We start from the raw sequence: 20,599 nt of genomic DNA on the forward strand, positions 1-20,599 counted from the left end.
AGGGAATTGTCAGCAAGGGCCATTCTCTACATGCAGGTGTAGAGAAAACGAGGGGGTGATTGAGAGGAGTCAACAGCCTCATGGTAATAATAAAAATCTTCATCTCAGACGGGCACAGTGGCTCATATGTGTAATCCCAGTGCTTTGGAAGGCTGAGACAGGAGGATCACCTGAGGCCCGGAGTTGGAGACCAGCCTAGGCAACATAGTGAGATGACCCTGTCTCTACAAAAAATAATAAAAAATTAGCTGGCTGTAGTGGCGTGCACCTGTAGTTGCAGCTACTTGGGAGACTGAGGCTGGAGGATTGCTTGAACTGAGGAGCTGGAGATTGCAGTGAGCTAAGAACATGCCACTACACTCCAGCCTGGGAGACAGAGCAAGACCCTGTCCCCTGTCTCTTTAAAGAATAAAAAAATCGGCCTGGCTCGGTGGCTCACGCCTGTAATCCCAGCACTTTGGGAGGCTGAGGCAGGCAGATCACCAAGTCAGGAGTTCGAGACCACCCTGGCCAATATGGTGAAATGCCATCTCTACTAAAAATACAAAAATTAGCCGGGCATGGTGGCGGATGCCTGTAGTCCCAGCTACTCAGGAGGCTGAGGCAGGAGAATTGCATGAACCCAGGAGACGGAGGTTGCAGTGACCTGAGATTGCGCCACTGCACTCCAGCCTAGGTGACAGAGCGAGACGCCGTCTCAAAAAAAAAAAAAAAAAAAGAATAAAAAAAAAATCCCCCAAAACCCTAATTTCATCTCGCTTGACTCTCTTTGAAACTCTCAGGCTTCTAAGGAAGCCCTTCATTTCTCCAACTCCTTTCTAACTTCCTTGGAAGAATCCTCTCTCCCTCTTCCCCACCTCTCTTCTGGCCTCACAGAGGCCTAGATGACCTGAGCTCACTCCCTCTTTCCTGTTCCCATTACCTGAGCCCTCCAGCCTCTGTCCCGAGATTTAGGGCTTCTCCTCTCACCTTCCAACAAGAAAAATTGTGTGGAAGAAATTAGACTCCAATGTTTGAGAGGAAAAAAAGGTGCAAATTCGATCCTGAAGAGGCAGTCAGTCTTTGATACATTCTATCTAAGAGGGTCAGTAGTGTACTCATAGGAAACAAGTTATCAATAAACTTTTACCCAGAGCAAAGTGACAGTGCACACACATTCATACTCTCTCTGATGGGGTTTATCCGAAGTATTCAAGACCACCCTAAGGATGATAAAACAGACAGAGACAAGCATGTCTGACTCCAAACAACACCCTTAAACTGGATGATGCAATCATTCCGGGAAACCCTCCCCCAGAGTGAGTGGAGGTTACCAATTCCTAGTTACCAATGAATACTTCAAGTCCTGTTCTTCAGAAGTCAAGGGTTAAAACAGACAAAATAGAATAGCTAAAATAGAATAGCTAAAATATCCTAAAACACAAAATGGACAAGTATAAAACCCTTACCAAGAAATAATATTGATAAAGTTTCTCATTTGGAGTGTTCTGTCCCACCAGGTTGGTAGTGGGAGTATATTTTAAAAATTAATCCACTGAAAGGAGGAGTATGATTGACTCATTGAGGAGGGAGATTTCTAGAATTAACTTTCCCTTGTCTGTACCTAACCCAAAATTGGAACCCTTTAGTTATAGTTTGCATCTTAGTAAGAATACTAAGATTTCAAAAATTATTAAATATAAACTACAATCTTAACCTCCCCTCCCTCAGGCTTAAAAAAATGTAGCTACCTGGTTTTCTGAGATAATTATTTTTTGTCTGGAGGAAGAAATTGTTAAGAGTCCGTGTGCACAGGGCTGGGGTTGGGAGTGGGGATGAACTGTAAGTAAAAACAAGGGATCTTACTGGGGTGATGGAAATGGTCTAAAACTGTGGTGATGGCTGCACAACTTGGTAAATTTATTTTTTAAAAAATCATAGAATTGTACATTTGAAATGAGCAATTTTATGCTATATAAATTATGTCTTTATAAAGTTATTTTAAAAAGAGGCAGTGTGCAGATCTCTTAAAGCCACATCATGCACCTTTTAGTAAGGTATTACTCTTATTTCCTTCTAAATTCTTTCTTGTACTTTAACCCTTTTGGTATCAGATCTTTTTTTAAATCTTACAACCTCTAAAAAAGCTGGCCCCTTCTTTCAGTTTCCCTATGTGTTTCATTATTTTGGTTATTTTATACTTAAAAAAATAGGAACTATAAGTAGAAGGCAAAATAAATAAAACTCAAGCTAATTTATTCTGCAGAGCTATATGTAAGAAAGTGAAAAACGTGCTTTCCTTCCTCCGTTCTTCTCTGTCCTTTCACATGCCTGCATGTATTTGCTTCCCGGTAAGTTTTTGGGACCCAGGTCTTCTGAGTCTAGATCTGTTGTTCATGCTCATGGACCATATCGGTAGAAATCAGGGGCCTTCCCTGCTGCATCCAGTCATCAGACAAGCCAGTTTTTCCAGTATCTCTTTACCCTTTTTACCCAATGAACTTAAGTATTTGGAATGGCTTACCCTTGTGTATATTACAGGTATCAGATTTAAGAGATTAAAAACTCTGCTTAGTTTTTTATTTTCCTTATAGCTCAAATCTAATCCAAGTGAAAATGAAGAAAAGGAAGCACAGTCTCAACTTATAAAATCTGATGAAATGCAGCGTTTGCGTTCACAAGCACTTAACGCTTTTGGAAGTGGAGATTATACTGCTGCTATAGCCTTCCTTGATAAGATTTTAGAGGTAAGTTTCTTAGATACTGCAGTTGACCAGCCTGACACTTATTGTAAGGCACATTTATATACTTTGACATGTCACATACCACAAAGACCTAGACAGGAGAAAATCAGGTTGGTCCTTGGGCTTTTGCCTCTTAAGTATAAAATAGTGTTCCTAGACAACAAAATTTGGACTGAAGTTTTCAGTAAATGTACTGAATGTGCTGTGGCATGAGAGTTAAATATGTTTATAAATTGCTTGCTTTGCTATTTTAGTTGATTTTGTATTTTTTTGGGAAGAAAACTCTAGCAGTTAGATAATGGGATAAAAGATGAAAAAGATGGTTGGAGTAAAAGGAAAAATGATGTTCGGGAGGAAAGAGGAATGTTTAGAGAAAAATTTCTAGAGAATAAAGCAGATAAAGAGTTGATAGTATGTGCCTGTAGTCCTAGTTACTTGGGAGCTGAGGCTGGAGGATCACTTGAGCCCAAGAATTTGTCGCTGCAGTGAGCTGTGATTGCTCCACTGTACCCCAGCCTGGGCGACAGAATGGGACCCTGCCTCTAAAAATATTAATAATTGGCTGGGTGTGGCGGCTCATGCCTGTAATCCCAGCACTTTGGGAGCTCGAGGTGGGTGGATCACTTGAGGCCAGGAGTTTGAGACTAGCCTGGCCAACATGGCAAAATCCCGTGTCTAAAAAAAAAAAAAAAAAAAGAAAATTAGCTGGGTGTGGTGTGCATGCTTGTGATCCCAGCTACTCGGGAGGCTGAGGCGCTCGAACCTGAGAAGCAGAGGTTGCAGTGAGCCACTACACTGTAGCCTGGGCCACAGAGTGAGACTCCGTCTCAAAAAAAAAAAAAAAAAAAGTTAATAATAATAATGGTTGATAGGATCCAGAGAGTTCTAGCTAGGGAAACCTAAGTCTAGGTTTCCTTGCCTCTGAAGGATTTAATGACAGCTGATTTCTGAAGGAAGTCTACTGAAATATTCAAATGGAAGCAGTCGTAATTCACATTTATTTGTGATTTTCACAGTATTTTGATATACAGTTTCATTTAATTTTGGCTCTAAACTTATGATGTATGTAGAATGGGCATTTTGTTGATAATTTTATAGAAGATATTGTGATATGGTCCAGTAGAATTCATGTTTTACTGGGTTATTTTGTTTATGCTTTTTTAAGGAAATATAGTTTACATTTTTACATTCCCATAGACTATCCATTTTGAACTTAGTTCATTGTCCATGATATTTATGTATAATGTTGGTTTTGATATTTTTGTATATGTGAAAAGTCGATACGACTTTAGAGCAGCTCTAAGAAATATGCAAAGATACTTCCACCAGCCTTATTGATGAGCTCTTGGGTTTATGATTTGAAGAATACTATTGTGTTTCCTAAACTCTTATGGACTTTTTGATAAAATAGGAATGGTGAAGCCTCAACCTCCTGCCCTCTCACGGTATTTTTTCTTTCTTTCTTTCTTTTTCTTTTTTTTTTTCTTGATATGAGGATTTACTTTTAAGGAGGTGACATTTACAGAAGATAATTTCTTTAAAAAGGTTTTTGTTTAGAGACTGGGTCTCTCTCTGTTACCTAGACTGGAGTGCAGTGGTGCGATTGTAGCTCACTGTAACCTTGAACTCCTGGACTCAAGTGATCCTCCCATCTCAGCCTCCTGAGTGGCTGGGACCACTGGTGTGTTCCACCACACCCAGTTAATAATTTTAAACTTTTTATAGAGATGAGATCTTGCTTTGCTGCCTAAGCTGGTCTGGAATTACAGGCATGAGTCAATGTGCCCAGCTAAGAACATAATGTGGTTATTAGCAGAAAAAAGTATTTTGCCAATGTAGAACCTAGGTTTTATTTTTTTGACTACAAATTAGAATTGTTGATTAAGTATAAAAATCTGATAACAGAATATTCTCTTCAAATATGCTTCACTAGGAACAACCCTCCAATAGTAAATGCTATGTTTTCTTATTTTCAGTGTCTTAGAATTATATAATCGAAGGAGGTAAGAAAAGGGCCTTGTTATTATATATATCTCTTCCCCCATTAGAATTCATTTACAACATTTTTGGAGAAACTATTTTGTCACATCAGTTTTGTCACATTTAAATTGTATCAGATTTTAAAATAATATTTGCACTATATAAGTCATCACATCAATTGAGAATGTTTTATGTTGATAAATACATAGATAAAAAATACGTGGAATGCAACAATGAATGTGCATAATTTATTCTTTCTTAAAGTCTAGTTCTTTTGTTCCTCAAGGTTTGTGTTTGGGATGCAGAACTACGGGAACTTCGAGCTGAATGTTTTATAAAAGAAGGAGAACCTAGGAAAGCTATAAGTGACTTAAAAGCTGCATCAAAGTTGAAGAATGATAATACTGAAGCGTTTTATAAAATAAGCACACTGTACTACCAACTAGGAGACCACGAACTGTCCCTCAGGTCAGTTCTAGTGACACGCATGTCTGATCTTTTTTAATTGTTGGCAGTAAGATTACCTCATCTTGTTTTAACATTTTAATATTAAATTAATAAGATGATGGTAGTTAAGGCTGTTTTTATATTGAATATCCATTTATATATTTTGTGTTATTCCCAAGTTACTTTAATTCCACATAGTTTGTTTTCATGAAGCTGCTTATTAAAATAAACAGGAAGGCTCTTATATTTATAGAAACAAAATGGAATGTTTACTATATAATGCTAGTAAGTCATTTTAATTTGAATTAACAAATGTATGCATGGTACAATGCCATGTATAAATGTATATAGTAAATTATAAGTCTCAGTATGGTTTTTGTTTAATCGTTGCAAACAAAAAATACTTTTATTGTGATTTCTGTGGAAAACTACTCATTGATTGTTTTGACATGGAGTATTTTCCTTTTTTAAATACATGAACAGTGAAGTTCGGGAATGTCTTAAACTTGACCAGGATCATAAAAGGTGTTTTGCACACTATAAACAAGTAAAGAAACTTAATAAGCTGATTGAGTCAGCTGAAGAGCTCATCAGAGATGGCAGGTGAGAATACGGTTGTTCCAACTGTCCAGCCATTCCTTATGTGCGGGGCTGTGGGCACAAGTGAACTACAGAACTGCTCTTTTACTTCTCAGCCATTGAGGGTGGGGTATTCTAGATAGCCCTGGGCCTTAGCAAAACTACCAGAATTGGACATTTTTGGAATAGGGAAGAATGTAAATAATAGTAACTGTGTAGTATCCTTACCAGCAGACTTACTTGTATTATACCAAATATTTATTATCTCCTATATCAGGCTGAGCTATGTACTGAGGGTGCAGACTTAAACTTGACAATAGTTTTTGTTCTTAAGAAGTTTATAGCATTGCGTGGGAGACAAATATATGAATTGATTATTAAAAGACAATATGATACCAAAGTGATAGAATGTACATAGGATAATTGGAGTACCAAAGAGGAGTATTTACTCCAAACCAGGATGGTAAAGGCAAGGAGTAAAAGAGGAGCTTTTTTTTTTTAGAGAAGGTGATAGATATTTAAATCCTAATCCTAAAGAATAAGTGAGAGTGGACAGAAGTAAGAGGCTGTGTCTGTGTGAGTGTTGTTTGTAGGGGGTTTATAGGCTGGGCAGGAGGACTGAAAAGAGTAGAGGGCACTGCAGACAAAACTGCCTAATAGAAAATAGGCTCCAATTCCTCTACTTTTAGTAGCTTTGTAAGTTGCCATCATGAGAATGCTTCATTCGGTTTCCCCCAACATCTTGCAGACTATAACGCCTTGCAAAACTATAGTACATTGTCACAATCAGGATATTGACGTGGGTGCAGTCAAGATACAGAATAATTCCATCCCAACAAGGACACCTCATGTTGCCCTTATAGCCACACCTACTTCCCTCTTGTTCCTATCCCTTCCTTAGCTTGTGGCAACCACTAATCTATTCACTTGTAGAATTCTGTCATTTTAAGAATGTTACATAAATAGAATCATACAATGTATAAACTTTTGGGATTGGCTTTTTTTTTTTTTTTTTTTTTGAGACAATCTCACTATGTTGCCCACCTGTTCACAGGTACAGTCATAGTACACTCAAGTGATCCTTCTGCCTCAGCCTCCTGAGTAGCTGGGACTTCAGATGCATGCTACCACAGCTGGCAGGATGGGCTTTTTTCCCTCTCATTCGAATTGTCTGGAGATTTATCCATATTGTATCAATAATTCCTCCTTGTTTACTGTTGAGTAGTTTACATGGTATGGATTTACTGCAGTTTGTTTAACCATTTATCCATTGAAGGACCTGAGGTTGGGAGTTTGAGACCAGCCTGACCAACACGGAAAAACCCTGTCTCTACTAAAAATACAAAATTAGCCGGGCGTGGTGGCGCATGCCTGTAATCCCAGCTACCGCGGAGGCTGAGGTGGGAGAATGGCTTGAACCCGGGAAGTTGAGGTTGCGGTGAGCCGAGATTGTGCCATTACACTCCAGCCTGGGCAACAAGAGCGAAACTCCGTCTCTAAAAAAAAAAAAGTTTTCTGTTTGCAAGTCTGTCCTTTTCAGGTCCTCTGGCTAGACAGAGCAGACTTCTGCAGGTTTTTGTTATTGTCGTTCTGTACCTGTTGGCATTTCTGCATTGCTGGAATCTTCAGCTGCAAGTCTGGGATATATGAAACAAAAAAAAAAAAGAACCCAGGGAACGTCTTACCATGTTTTCCTCAGGTCCTGAGTCACTAGCTAGTCTGTCTTTTTTCCTCCTTTGAAAGTTTTCTGTTTTAAAAAAATATACATTTAATCTCTAGGGTTTTTTAGTTGTGCTTAGCTGGAGGACTTGGGACAAATACATCTATTCCACTTTCCCAGAAGCTGGCTTTTTTGTTTTCTTCTTTAAGTTCCAGGATGTATGTGCAGAACATGGAGGTTTGTTACATAGGTAAATGTGTGCCATGGTGGTTTGCTGCACCTATCAACCCATTACTTAGGTATTAATCCCCACATGCATTAGCTATTTGTCCTGATGCTCTCCCTCCCCTTGCTGCCTGCCCCGCACAGGCCCCCGTGTGTGATGTTCCCCTCCCTGTGTCCATGTGTTCTCATTGTTCAGCTCCCACTTATGAGTGAGAATATGCAGTGCTTGGTTTTCTGTTCCTGCGTTAGTTTGCTGAGGATGATAGAGAAGCTGGCTTTTATTTTAAATGTTTTAGTTAAGCTTGTGTTTTAATACATTGGCATATTTACATATGATGTAGCACTTTGGGAATAGTGTGCCACCATGGCATAGAAACATATTTTTTACTTTACTATTGTTGAGGAAAATAACTGAGTATATAACAGGATTAGTACTTTTTACTGGTTTAAAGAAAATGCTGAAATAGCTTTTATTCTTAGAAAGCTTATACAGTTGGGAATTTAATCAGGTACCTTTTGTGTGAACTACATTGTACTTTGTTGTAAATACTGACATTAATTATATAAAATGGCATGTAATGGGTTCCATTATTTTCATGGAAGTGTTTACTGACCAAGAAATAAAACTTGATCTCTGTATTGTTCAAGGTGCTCAGTGTAAGTCAGACTTCAACAGGGTGTTTTACTCAGGTTTGGAATTCTGAGCTTGTTTCTGTAAGGAAATTCTTCTGGTTTGATTGGTACTCATACTCACAGGTAGGCTTTGTTCTGTCCATCTGCATCTCCTATGGTCATATGTTTTTATTTCCTAACTCTTAATTATGGAGTGTACCTTCTATGGGACTCTAGATTAATAAGGGAAAAGCCGAATCTGAAGCCATGGGCTCATCCAATTGGATTGATTAAGCAACACATGGTGAAGAGGGGAGGAGCCTTTCTACAGCTCTGGAAATCAAATGTCATCATTTCTTATCATGATTTGCTCATTTCTTAGATACACAGATGCTACCAGCAAATATGAATCTGTCATGAAAACAGAGCCAAGCATTGCTGAATATACAATTCGTTCAAAGGAGAGGATTTGCCACTGCTTTTCTAAGGTAACAGTTGACTTGTTTCCAGAAATGTGAAAACTCAACATGTGGAATACCAACCATAAATCCTTGTCTCACATTTCCTTTTAGGACGAGAAGCCTGTTGAAGCTATTAGGGTTTGTTCTGAAGTTTTACAGATGGAACCTGACAATGTGAATGCCCTGAAAGATCGAGCAGAGGCCTATTTGATAGAGGAAATGTATGATGAAGGTAAATCTTTAAGGATTTGATTTGCAGTACTGAAGTGTTGATTAGGAAATTATCACATTTTAAGCTTCCTTTTCCTTAAAACAAGTTTACCAGAGTACCTGGAAATGTTGACAATTTTAGAAAAATGGCAGAGAACTTGAAAATTACTCTTCCATAGTGGAACCTGAAAGGTATACCATGTGAGGAAAGAGTTCTGCCATTGAAACCAGTTCAGTACAATAGAAAAATAAATATTTTAGCTTTTTTTGTAGAAAGGAAAAAAAATAACAAAATAGAAAATTTAAATTGTAGCTCTCATGTTATCCGGAAGTAATCACTGTTCATTTTGCATTTATCTTTTCCAGCTTTTATCTATGCACATATATTACTCTATATTTTATGCACACATACATATTCTCTCTCTCTCTCTCTCTCTCTATATATATATATATATATACTCGGTGTGTATAAAACATAAATACAGAAAGCATACATACATGTCATATATCCCTAATATAAAATGATCCTCTGTGACCCCAAGCTGTTTAGTAACATAGGACAGCTGCTACCCTATTTTGTTCAAGCCAAATGAAATAACAAGAGATTCCTGCCAGATGTTGTGAGGTCCTTGGATAAAAGCAGTGTCCTGTTTTTGGAAGATAACTACGGCGTATACAGTAATATACAGTTTTTGAAAAATAGAATCCATATATATATATATATATATATACATATATATAGTTTTGTACCTTTTTTCACGTGACACTAAGTTATGAACATTTAAATGAGACAGGTTTTTAAAAAAATAAATGAGCCTTATAAGCCCTTATTGCAAATACTTTGTTTCAAATTCAGGTAAAGCATTTTAAATCAAAAACAGTAATTTTCTCTTACAGTTAAATGAAGGGTTCGAATGGTAAAATTTGGTTTGTGATACTCTTTTTAAGGCAAAACTGGTCAATCTCTTTTTCCCTGCTTTCCTCAATTAGAAAAGAATCTTGCTCCTAAGCAAGTTCCCAGTTTCCAGGGGATGATGACAACCTGGTCACTACTATTTGTGGGACATCTTGTGGGGGATTCAGACCTTGAGGTCTCTGAATGAGGCTTGAAATGAATGCAGTCAAAATGACACTTTAATATTTATAAGCATGCTTCAATAAGGCATGTAGTCCACATAGAAAATCCCTTTAGCATACTCGTTTTCTTTCCTTTTGAGCTACCGTGTCTACTCGGTGAGATGGTTTTACTCTAGGATTTGCATTCCAGTTAGCTTTTGGAACTCTTTATCAAAGATACTTTTGTCATCTGTATGTAAACCCTTAGCTCTCACTGCGAAATTAGAGAAGCTACAGAAGAATATAAAGAGCTTAGCTGTTAAAAAAAAAAAGGCTAAATCTTGTAGAATGCTAAGTGTAATTTGAAAGATGCATTTGGAACTTGAATGTTAAACTGACTTGCTTTTTGGGGAAACCTGATGGCTTAATTCTGGAAGAAAAAGATGCTTAGTGCTAATTTAATATAATTGATCTTTTTTTTTTTTTTTTGGAAATGGAGTCTTGGTCTGTTACCCAGGCTGGAGTGCAGTGGCACAATCTTGGCTCACTGCAACCTCCACCTCCCAATTGCAACCAATTCTTCTGCCTCAGCCTCCTGAGTAGCTGGGATTACAGGTGTGCACCACTATGCCTGGCTCATTTTTGTACTTTTAGTAGTGATGGGGTTTCACCATGTTGGCCAGGCTGGTCCTGAACTCCTGACCTCAGGTGATCTGCCTGCCTTGGCCTCCCAAAGTGCTAGGATCAATTGGCCCTGCCCAATTGATCTGTCTTTGAAGTCTGTTGTTTCCTTGAAAAAATTCTTTTGTATAGGAATTTATTAAAGAGAGAGAGAGAATAGTTGCCAGCTGTCTAAATTTGCAAAAGAAAGAAAGAAAGGAAAAGAGCCTGTATAACTGAAACTGATAGGTATTACCTGACTTGTTTGGACTGGAATCAGAGGTTTAGTATAAATGATGTAAATAAATAATAATCTTACTTAGCTAAATAACAGTATGTCTTCAGTTGAAATCTTGAGTTAGAAATATGCTTTCCATATTCTTCTGCTTCCTGGTTTTACCTTTCTTAGATAAGCAATTTAAAGTGATGGCAGGTACATAATAAAGAATGAATAGGTTTAGGTTAGTGAATAATGGAACACGGACATTTATTAATTTGGGGCTTATGATAGAATTATCAGGAAACAGGGGATTCCACTCAATAGAAAGCAAGTAAAGTAAGACTGTTATTTGAGGATGCCTCTGAGATCTTGAAAAATCAAGGGAAACTCTTCAGATCGCTACATGTCTCCGTTTTAATAGCTTTTGAGAGGAAAAAACTGACATTGAAGCAGTACTAAAATATTGGCAAAGTTTCTTTGAATATAGGGGTAACTCAGGTGTCCTTATGAAATGATCAGTTATATTTGCTAGAACTTAAGCTGTGTGAGGGCAGAGACCTGTGGCTGTTATATTAACTGATGCAGTCCTGGTGCTTGTGCTGGCACTCATCTTTGCTGAATGAATGAAGGTAATTTATTTATTATACAAAAGTCATAGTGGAGAGTATGGAATTTAGAATTAGTCCTGCCTTTGAGTCTGGCTTTGTGCAGTTATTCTATTTTTTTTTTTTTTGAGATGGAGTCTCGCTCTATAGCCCAGGCTGGAGTGCAGTGGCATGATCTCGGTTCACTGCAACTTCCGCCTTCCGGGTCCCGGTTCAAGCAATTCTCCTGCCTCAGCCTCCTGAGTAGCTGGGATTACAGGAACTGTGCCACCATGCCTGGCTAATTTTTGTGTTTTTAATAGAGACAGGGTTTCACCATGTTGGCCAGGCTGGTCTTGAACTCCTGACCTCGTCATCTGCCTGCCTCGGCCTCCCAAAGTGCTGGTATTACAGGCATGAGCCACCACACCTGGCCAGTTATTCCATTTTTTATTTTTAATTGTGGTAAAAGATAGAGTATAAAATTTACCATCTTCACCATTTTTACGTGTATAATTTAGTAGAGTTAAATATGCTCACATTGCTGTGAAAAAGATCTTCAGAACTTTTTCATCGTGCAAATCTGATCTCTGTATCCATTAAACAGCCGCTCCTTTTTACCTCTCCTTCGGCCCCTGGGAACCACCATTCTACTTTCTGTCACTATGAATTTGACTATGCTAGATCCTCACATAATGGGAATCATATACTGTTTGTCTTATTATGCCTGGCATGTTTCACTTAGCATAGTATCCTCCAGGTTCATCCATGTTGTAGCATGTGACAGGATTTCTTTTTCTTTTAAGGCTGAATAGTATTCCATTGTATGGATATCCCACATTTTGTTTATTAATTCATCCACTGATGAACATTTGTGTTGTTTCTGCCTTTTGGCTATTGGAGTAGTGTAGCCATGAATATGGGTGTGCAAATATCTCTGAGATCCCGCTTTCAATTCTTTTGGATATCTACCTAGAAGTGGGATTGCAAAATCATATGCTAGTTCTTTTTTAATTTTTTGAGGAACCTCCACACTGGTTTCTGTCATGGTTACACCATTTTACAATTTTACCAGCAGTGTATTAAAGATTCTGATTCTTCCACATCCTCGTCAACAGTTTTTTGGGGTTTTTTTTGTTTTTTTGTTTTTTTTTTTTTGTTGTTGAGACAGAGTCTTGTTCTGTTGCCCAGGCTGAAGTGCAGTGGTGCAATATGGGCTCACTGCAACCTCCATCTCCTGGGTTCAGCTGATTCTCCTGCCTCAGCCTCCTTAGTAGCTGGGATTACAAGTGTGTGCCACCACACCTGGCTTTTTTTTTTTTTTTGTATTTTTAGTAGAGATAGGGTTTCACCATGTTGGCCAGGCTGGTCTTGAACTCCTGACCTCATGCGATCCACCCGCCTCAGCCTCCCAAAGTGATGGGATTACAGGCGTGAGCTACACTGCTCAGCTGGTCAACATTTTAGATTTTCTGTTTTTTCGATAGTAGCCATCTTAATGGGCTTGAGGTGGTACCTGGTTTTGGTTTTGATTTATATTTCCCTAATGATTAGTGATGTTGAGCATCTTTTCATATGCCATTTGTATATTTTCTTTGGAGTATGCCATTTATTTTTGCTATATGGTTTCAATCAAGTCATTTAATTTGTTACTTTTTACTCTGCTTATCTGTAAAATAGGAATAAGAATAGTACTTATCTCCTAGAATTGTGGTGGCTATTAAATAAGATGATGCTCAGAAAATGCTCAGCAACATCTAAATCCGTGGTTTCCACTGTACTCATTTTCAGGTTGTTTGGAACTTGCATTGACTTTTCTGTATAAACAATATTGTGTGGGATATCTAGCTAGCTTCTTGGACTAACCTGTGACTGCTGCATGAACTCCATTTGACACAGCTGTTATTGAAGTGTTACTAGTAATATCAATAATTCTGTGAATAGGGCCAAGTAGATTGCTTTCTCTGGATGAAGGCTGGCCTGGGCAAAATTGTGAAAGAGGTAAAGTTTATCTTTTGATTCCCTAGGGTGTTGTCCTATTTGCAGATTCTTGTGCCCTCTTGCTTATCCTGGGACTCCACCCTGTTATACTACCTAGGCCCACCCTATCCCGCAGAAGTATTCTGTGTTCAAAATTTATACCGGCCAGGCACGGTGGCTCATGCCTATAATCCCAGCACTTTGGGAGGCCGAGGTGGGTGGATCACCTGAGGTCAGGAGTTCGAGACCAGCCTGGTCAACATGGTGAAACCCTGTCTCTACTAAAAATGCAAAAATTAGCCAGGCATGGTGGTGTATATCTGTAATCCCAGCTACTCCGGAGGCTGAGGCAGGAGAATCACTTGAACTCAGGAAGCGGAAGTTGCAGTGAGCCGAGATCATGCCATTGCATTCCAGCCTGGGCAACATGAGCAAAACTCAGTCTCAAAAAAAATCTATATCTATATCTATATCTATATCTATATCTATATCTATATATCCCACCTCTGCATCAGCAGTCTCAGCCACCAACACAGCTGCGTTTTAGTAAGAGTGGTCAAATTTAAGATATTTGTTGAAAACACTGATTGGTTTCTATTCCTTATGAGATAAACATTTTTAACCCAAAGGAGTCTGAATAGTGGAACTTCAGGCAAGTGCTTGTGCCATCAGGTCAGGCAGCCTATGAGGGAGGTACTGGGGCAACAGGCCTGCCTCCTGGGCATGAAAGAGACCATTCCCTCTAGCAGATCAGATTTCTCATGGCTGATGCTTTTTTTCAAGGTTGTTACCCAGGGGTTCGTGGCTTCTGTTTATGTGGAGGACAAGGGGTAGAGATTGGTCTTTGTTGGAAGATGCTGATTGTATTTAAGATCCTAACTAAATGTGACTTTATAAGTTGGAGGCTGCTTATATATTGCCATTCTTTATACATCATCATAATAACCATGGACACATGTAATCAGAATCTATAAAGCAGATGCTTCTGAAACTTCCACCTCTTGAAATAAGTGCATCTACCTTAGCTCAGCTAATTAGTTGGAAGCAGGTGGTTAGAATAAATGGCCAGTCCTTTGCAAAGACAGTCAGTGGGATATGGCATGTAGATTGATGAAGTTCTTTGGCTGTACATTTCCTGAACTGTAAAGTCATGCTTGCAGTTTTTATTCACACTCGGGCCTCTTAGCCACAGCTGCAGACTTCTCATTTCTTTTGAAAAGTGTGTGGTTACAAGGAAAACTACATAGCTACCTGCTGGTTTGGGGTTAGCACATTTGCTGACCATATCAGCTGGGTAAAACATTGTACTCCCTCTGGTGCCAACTCTGTGAACCCATGAGCGTAATATGTAGGTGAGGAAGTAGGAAACAGTTACAATAGTCAAGTAATATTATTCAGAAAAAGATACAAGACAGATTTCCAAATTATGAAAAGCTTAAAGTGTTGGAAGTAAAAAGTGCTAAGGAAAAAGGATCAGGAAGGTCACTGCAGGTGCATAGCTGGGACAGACGCTTAGAAAGCTGTGGAGGGGTCCTTTGCCTCTCCCAACAGTGACAAGACACATTTGATTTAGTGCAGAGGGTAGGTTTGAATAGAGAAAGACAGTCATAGATACATGTTCATTTTGGCTTTTTGTTAATTGACAAGACTGTAATTTCCTATGACTAATGAGTGTGATCTCAAGTAATGAAGAGGCTTCTTTAAGAAAGGAAAAAAAAAACAAGATTTTTCATCATCTTAAATAGAAACAGACTAAGTATATGAACGAAGGCCTATATTTGTATCTGCCTACTCCAGTGCTTTGAATAGAGTTGATGATATTTCTTAAGTGTTGATAAAGTACAGCACAATATTTAAAATCTCATAATTCAACAGAACTGCAATTATTTTCTTTGTATTTTACTGTTAGCACTTTTATCTCTTTTCCCCTATAAAATGTTAAAAGTGCCTCATATGTAATAGATGCTAAAAATAAAGTCAACAAAACAGATGTATAGAGCACGTTAGTGTATCAGATTCAGTTAGTGTGCAGGACAAATTACGTCCCCTGTATATAGAATTAAACATACTATCTCTCTTCATTGTTTAAATCGGCCTAAAATATAATGGCTAGACTTGCCCTCAGATTTGATGTTAGAATGTGATCTAGTGTAGGAAGTAGGTACCTCAGTGGGAGAAGCTCTCGTACACTTCTGGGCTCATAACGAGGCTGTATCCTAAGTGTTCTTAGATATAAGATCTTTCCCTTTGTTGTCTTAAGGATGAATATGCATAAAACATAGTGGTAGGAAATTTTTTATTTTCATTGTTTATATTATGACAGTCTCACAGCAGGTAAACACTCCCCCCAACATTTTATTATGAGAAATTTCAAATAAAGAGAAAAGTTGAAAGAATTTCACAATGAACACCCAAGTCCTCACCATACAGATACTGAAGTTAACAGTTTACTATGCCTTATCACATTTATCTGTCTCTAGCCCTCCATTTATCCATCAGTTCATCTTTTTATGATGCATTTAAAAAAAGGTATTTGGTTTACGTTTCCCCCAGATACTTCAACTTGTATATCATTAACTTGAATTTGTTTACTGTCTTACATTTTTTCTTTCTTTAGGGATAATTTTAGATACGGTAAAATGCACAAGTCTTAGGGATACCATTCCTAAGGTCTGATACCCATGCGACATGTTAAAGCAAGAAATCATTAATGACTCTTGTTAAAGACAGTAAGTCAGACTTTATTCAAGGGGGACTATGGTGACAGGTAGAGGGGCCACTGCAGTGGGGTCTTGTACTGGGGAGAGAGATTGGGTTTGACTCTGACTCCAGCAAGGACAAATGGGGATTTATAACCAAGGAGCAGAGTTGGGGGTCAGCGGGTGGGATTCTTGCTAGTTAAGGTCAACAGACTATGTGTTGAAGGCAGGCCAGGGTCATATGGAGAGTGGAGGGTGAGGAGTGTGACAGATATTGGTGGGGAGGGGTTTCCCTAAACTGATTTAGCAGGATTCTTGCTCAAGCTGGATTCTGCAGGAACAGAGAGGGAAGCCTAGGGTCTGGATCTAGTCAGAAAGAAGACTCAGAGGAGCTGACCAAATTTCTGGTCAAAGGAGACAATCTTTGTTTAACCCAACTCCTGTCAAGATATAGAACATTTTATTACCCTCTTGTCTCTTACCAATCAATTCCCATCCCACCCCCCACAGGCAACTCTGTTCTGATTTTCTCCCTCGTGGATTAGCTTGGCCAATTCTAGATCTTCATATAAATACAGCCATGTACAGTATGTCCTCTCTTGTATAAAGCTCCATTCCTTCAGCATGTTTTTGAGATTTATTTATGTTATTACATGTTTTCGCAGTTTATTCCTTTCTATTGATGAAGAGCAGAAGTTGGCAGACTTTTCCTATAAAGAGCCAAATAGTAAATAGAGACCCTGCGCACCATGTGGTCTCTGTTGCAACTACTCAGCTCTGCCATTGCAGTGCAAATGTGACCATAGATAATACGCAAATGAATAGGCATGGCTGTGTTCCAATAAAACTTTATTTTGAAAAACAGGTGGTGGGCTGGTAGCACTGTTATCACTTTTCCACTATAAAAAAGCAGAAAAGCATTCAGTTTTTTGCCAATAATCCTATCCTTGATGAAGGATATTTCATTTCATGCATATATCACACTTTATCTACTGTCGTATTACCAGACACTTCAGCTGACTTTTTGAGTTATTAAAAAGAGCTGCTATGAACATTATTCTAACGGGCTTTTTTTAGACATATGTTTTTGTTTATCTGCAAGCAGAATTGCCGTCATAGTGTACGGTGCTTGCTCAGTTTTAAAAGAAACTGCCAGACTCTTTCTAAGGTAATTTATAATTTATACAGCTACAATAAAGTATGAGAGTTCTAGTTGCTCTGCATCCTTGCAAACATTTTGTGTTCTCATTCTTTTTAGTTTTATCCATTTTGGTGTGTGTTAGTATCTATTGTGGTTTTAATGTTTGTTTCCTTGATGACTAAGGTTGTTGAATACTTTTCATGTGTTGTTTCTGTGTTTAAATATCTTACTTTGTGAAGTAAGCATTCTCCACATGCTTACCCACTTAAAAATATTTGCTGTTTATTTTTGTTACAGAGTTGAACTTATTTATATATTTATGTTGTCCCCTTTATTCCATTAATGTGGTAAATTAAACTGACATTTCTAAAGTTAAATCAACCTTTAATTATTGGGATAAACTCTTCTTGGACAGGAATTTAGATATTGCTGGATTTGATTTGCTAACATTTTAAGAAGTGTGCACCTACGTTCATGAGGGATAATTGCTCTGTAACTTTTTTTGGTGATGTCTTTGTCAGAGTTCAGTGTTAAGGATGTACTGGACTCAGACAGTTCAAAATTGTCCCTTCCTCCTCTATTTTCTGAGTCATATAAGATTGGTGTCATCTCTTCTTTAAAGTTTGAGAGAATTCACCAGTAAAACCATCTTGGTCTTGGAAGTTGGTTTTTGATTTTTTTTTTTTTGTAGGATGGTTTTTGACAAATTTAGTTTTTTTTTTTTAATTTTGCTTTTGCTTTTTTTGAGACAAGGTCTTGCTGTGTCACCCAGGCTGGAATGTAGTGGCACAATTATGACTCACTGCAGCCTCGACCTCCCAGGCTAAGTGATCCTCCTACCTCAGCCTCCCAAGTAGCTGGGACTACAGGTGCATGCCACCACACCTGGCTAGTTTTTGTATTTTTTGTAGAGATGATGTTTTGCCATGCTGCCCAGGCTAGTCTCAGACTCCTGGGATCAAGTGATCTGCCCACCTTGGCCTCCCAAAGTGCTGGGACTACAGGCATTAAGTCACTGCACCTGGCCTTATTTAGTTTTATTCAGTATAAGGCTATTAATATTTTCTGTTTCATCTGTGTTAGTTTTTGTAAGTTACATCTTTTAAGGAATGTTTCCATTTCTTGACATTGCTGAATTTGTTGGCATGAAGTTCATAATATTATCTTATTATTTAATGTCTATAAGGTCTGTAAGATTATTCCTGCTTTGTTTCTAATATTAATAATTTGTATTTTCTTTTTTTCCTGTTGATCATTGTAGACAGAGTTTGGTCAATTTTGTTGGTCTCTTCTTTTTTTTTTTTTTTTTTTTTTGAGACAGAATCTTGCTCTGTCACCAGGCTGGAGTACAGTGGTGCGATCTTAGCTCACTGCAACCTCTACCTCCTGGGTTCAAGTGATTCCACTGCCTCAGCCTCCTGAGTAGCTGGGACTACAGGTGTGCACCACCACACCCAGCTAATATTTTGTATTTTAGTAGAGATGGGGTTTCACCATGTTGGCCAGGATGGTCTCGATCTCCTGACCTCGTGATCCACCTGCCTTGGCCTCCCAAAGTGCTGGGATTACAGGCGTGAGCCACGGTGCCCGGCCTTGTTGGTCTTTTTAAGGAACCAACTTCAGGATTTGTTAATGGTTTCTATGGTTTTTCTTTATTACTTTATTGATTTCTGCTCTTTAGTTCCTTAGACTTACTTTAGTTGTACCTTGTGCTTTTGCTAGAACATTCATTGATTTTAGGCCTTTCTTTCTTTTTAAATGTAAGCATTTAAAGTTGCACCTTTCACATTTTGTTTTACTTTCATTATAACTTGGCTTGAAGTGTATTCTAATTTCCCTTCTGACTTCTGTGATGCATGGATTATGTATAGGTGTTCTAATTTTCAAATAGTTGATGATTTCTTAGGTACTTTATTATTTATTTTGAATTTAATTCCATTGTGGTCAGAGAACATACTAGGTGTGATTTCCTTCCTTTTAAATTTATTTAGGCTTGTTTTGTGGTCCAGCATGGTATCTACCTTGATGAATATTCTATGTACACTTGAAAATAAGGTGTATTCTGCAATTGTTGGGTGTAATATTTGTTAGTTTTTCCATCAGGTATAAGGTGAGAGTTGTTAAGATCTTTGATAATCTGTTGTGGAAATTGTGAACTTTCCTGTCTGTCTTTAATATTGTCAATATTTCCTTCAAGCATTTGGAAGCTCTGCTATTAGCAGCCTACATATTTATGACTGTCAAGTGTTCTCCTGATGAATTTTTACTTTTATTCTTACTCAGTGTTCCTGTTGATCACTGGCAATACTCTTTTTCTTGAAGTTTTATATGATATTAATAGAATCACCTCTGCCTTCTTGATCTTATTGTTTGCATGGTGTGTTTGTCTTCATTCATTTACTTTGAGTGTCTTTGTGCCTTTATAAGTATGTCTCTTATAGACATCATGTAGTTGGAACTTGCTTTGTTTCTATCAATTTTGATAATTATAATCTGTGTTTGAAGTGTTTACTTGATCAGTATTACTGTGATTATTGATATGGTTGTATGTAGGTCTGCCATTTTACTATTGTTTTCTTTTTGTCCTTTTGTTTTTGAATTTTTTGTTCCTCTCTTTCTGTTGTCATTTAGATTATTTGAATATTTCTAGTATCCCCTCTGGGGTGCAGTGGTTATTCACAGGTGTGATTATATTGCATTGTAGTCTTAAACCCCTGGCCTCAAGCAGTCCTCCTGCCTCAGCCTCCCAAGTAGCTGGGACTGTAGGCGCATGTCCTGCACTTGACTGTAACGACTTTTTAAATAAATTTCTAATATTAGTTTAATAGTTTCTAATTATTAGTTACCACTATAATTGAAATTAAAATATGTCTTCCTCTAGCTCTTGATTTATCAATTTTAGGCAGTATCCCTTGTCTGCCTGCTACAGAAGAGGAAGAACTGAGTAGACCTCACTAGTTCCTTCTGTTCTTTCTCACCTTCAATTTTAGTTGAGTATTTGATCTTTTGCTTATATTTACAGCTTTAATGTAATATAAATAAGTTTTAATATACCCAAGTTTCTTTCTTGCCCTGTCATCTTTAGATAGCATCTCGATTGTATACTACTGATAATAAGGAAATTAGTATATTTCCATCTTATCTTTCAGCTACATTTTAAGTATGTGTTAGTATACTTTTATAATGTTTGTAGTATGTAGATTATTTCCTGTAACTATAATTGTGTATAGTAAGTAAATGAAAGCCATTTAGTAGATTAATGTATTGTATAGCTGCAGGATCAAGTCATGTGTTTGAATCCTTAGAGAAGGAGATGCAATCATTTCACCAACCAGGGTCAGACACACGGAGTCTCTTGTTCA

General features: G+C 37.9%; 1 protein-coding gene across 1 annotated transcript in view; it reads left to right on the top strand.

Moving 5' to 3' along the window:
• The window catches only part of DNAJC3 (DnaJ heat shock protein family (Hsp40) member C3), a 120,318-nt gene that overhangs the window by 79,582 nt on the left and 20,137 nt on the right, over window positions 1–20,599 (top strand). The window contains exons 5-9 of the mRNA XM_034936863.3: window positions 2,574–2,726; window positions 4,990–5,171; window positions 5,634–5,753; window positions 8,609–8,714; window positions 8,799–8,919. Coding sequence (XP_034792754.1) covers window positions 2,574–2,726; window positions 4,990–5,171; window positions 5,634–5,753; window positions 8,609–8,714; window positions 8,799–8,919 — 682 coding nt within the window. The remainder of the gene's footprint in view (window positions 1–2,573; window positions 2,727–4,989; window positions 5,172–5,633; window positions 5,754–8,608; window positions 8,715–8,798; window positions 8,920–20,599) is intronic.

This window comes from Pan paniscus, chromosome 14 (assembly GCF_029289425.2).
Source record: "Pan paniscus chromosome 14, NHGRI_mPanPan1-v2.0_pri, whole genome shotgun sequence".
Lineage (NCBI taxonomy): Eukaryota > Metazoa > Chordata > Mammalia > Primates > Hominidae > Pan > Pan paniscus.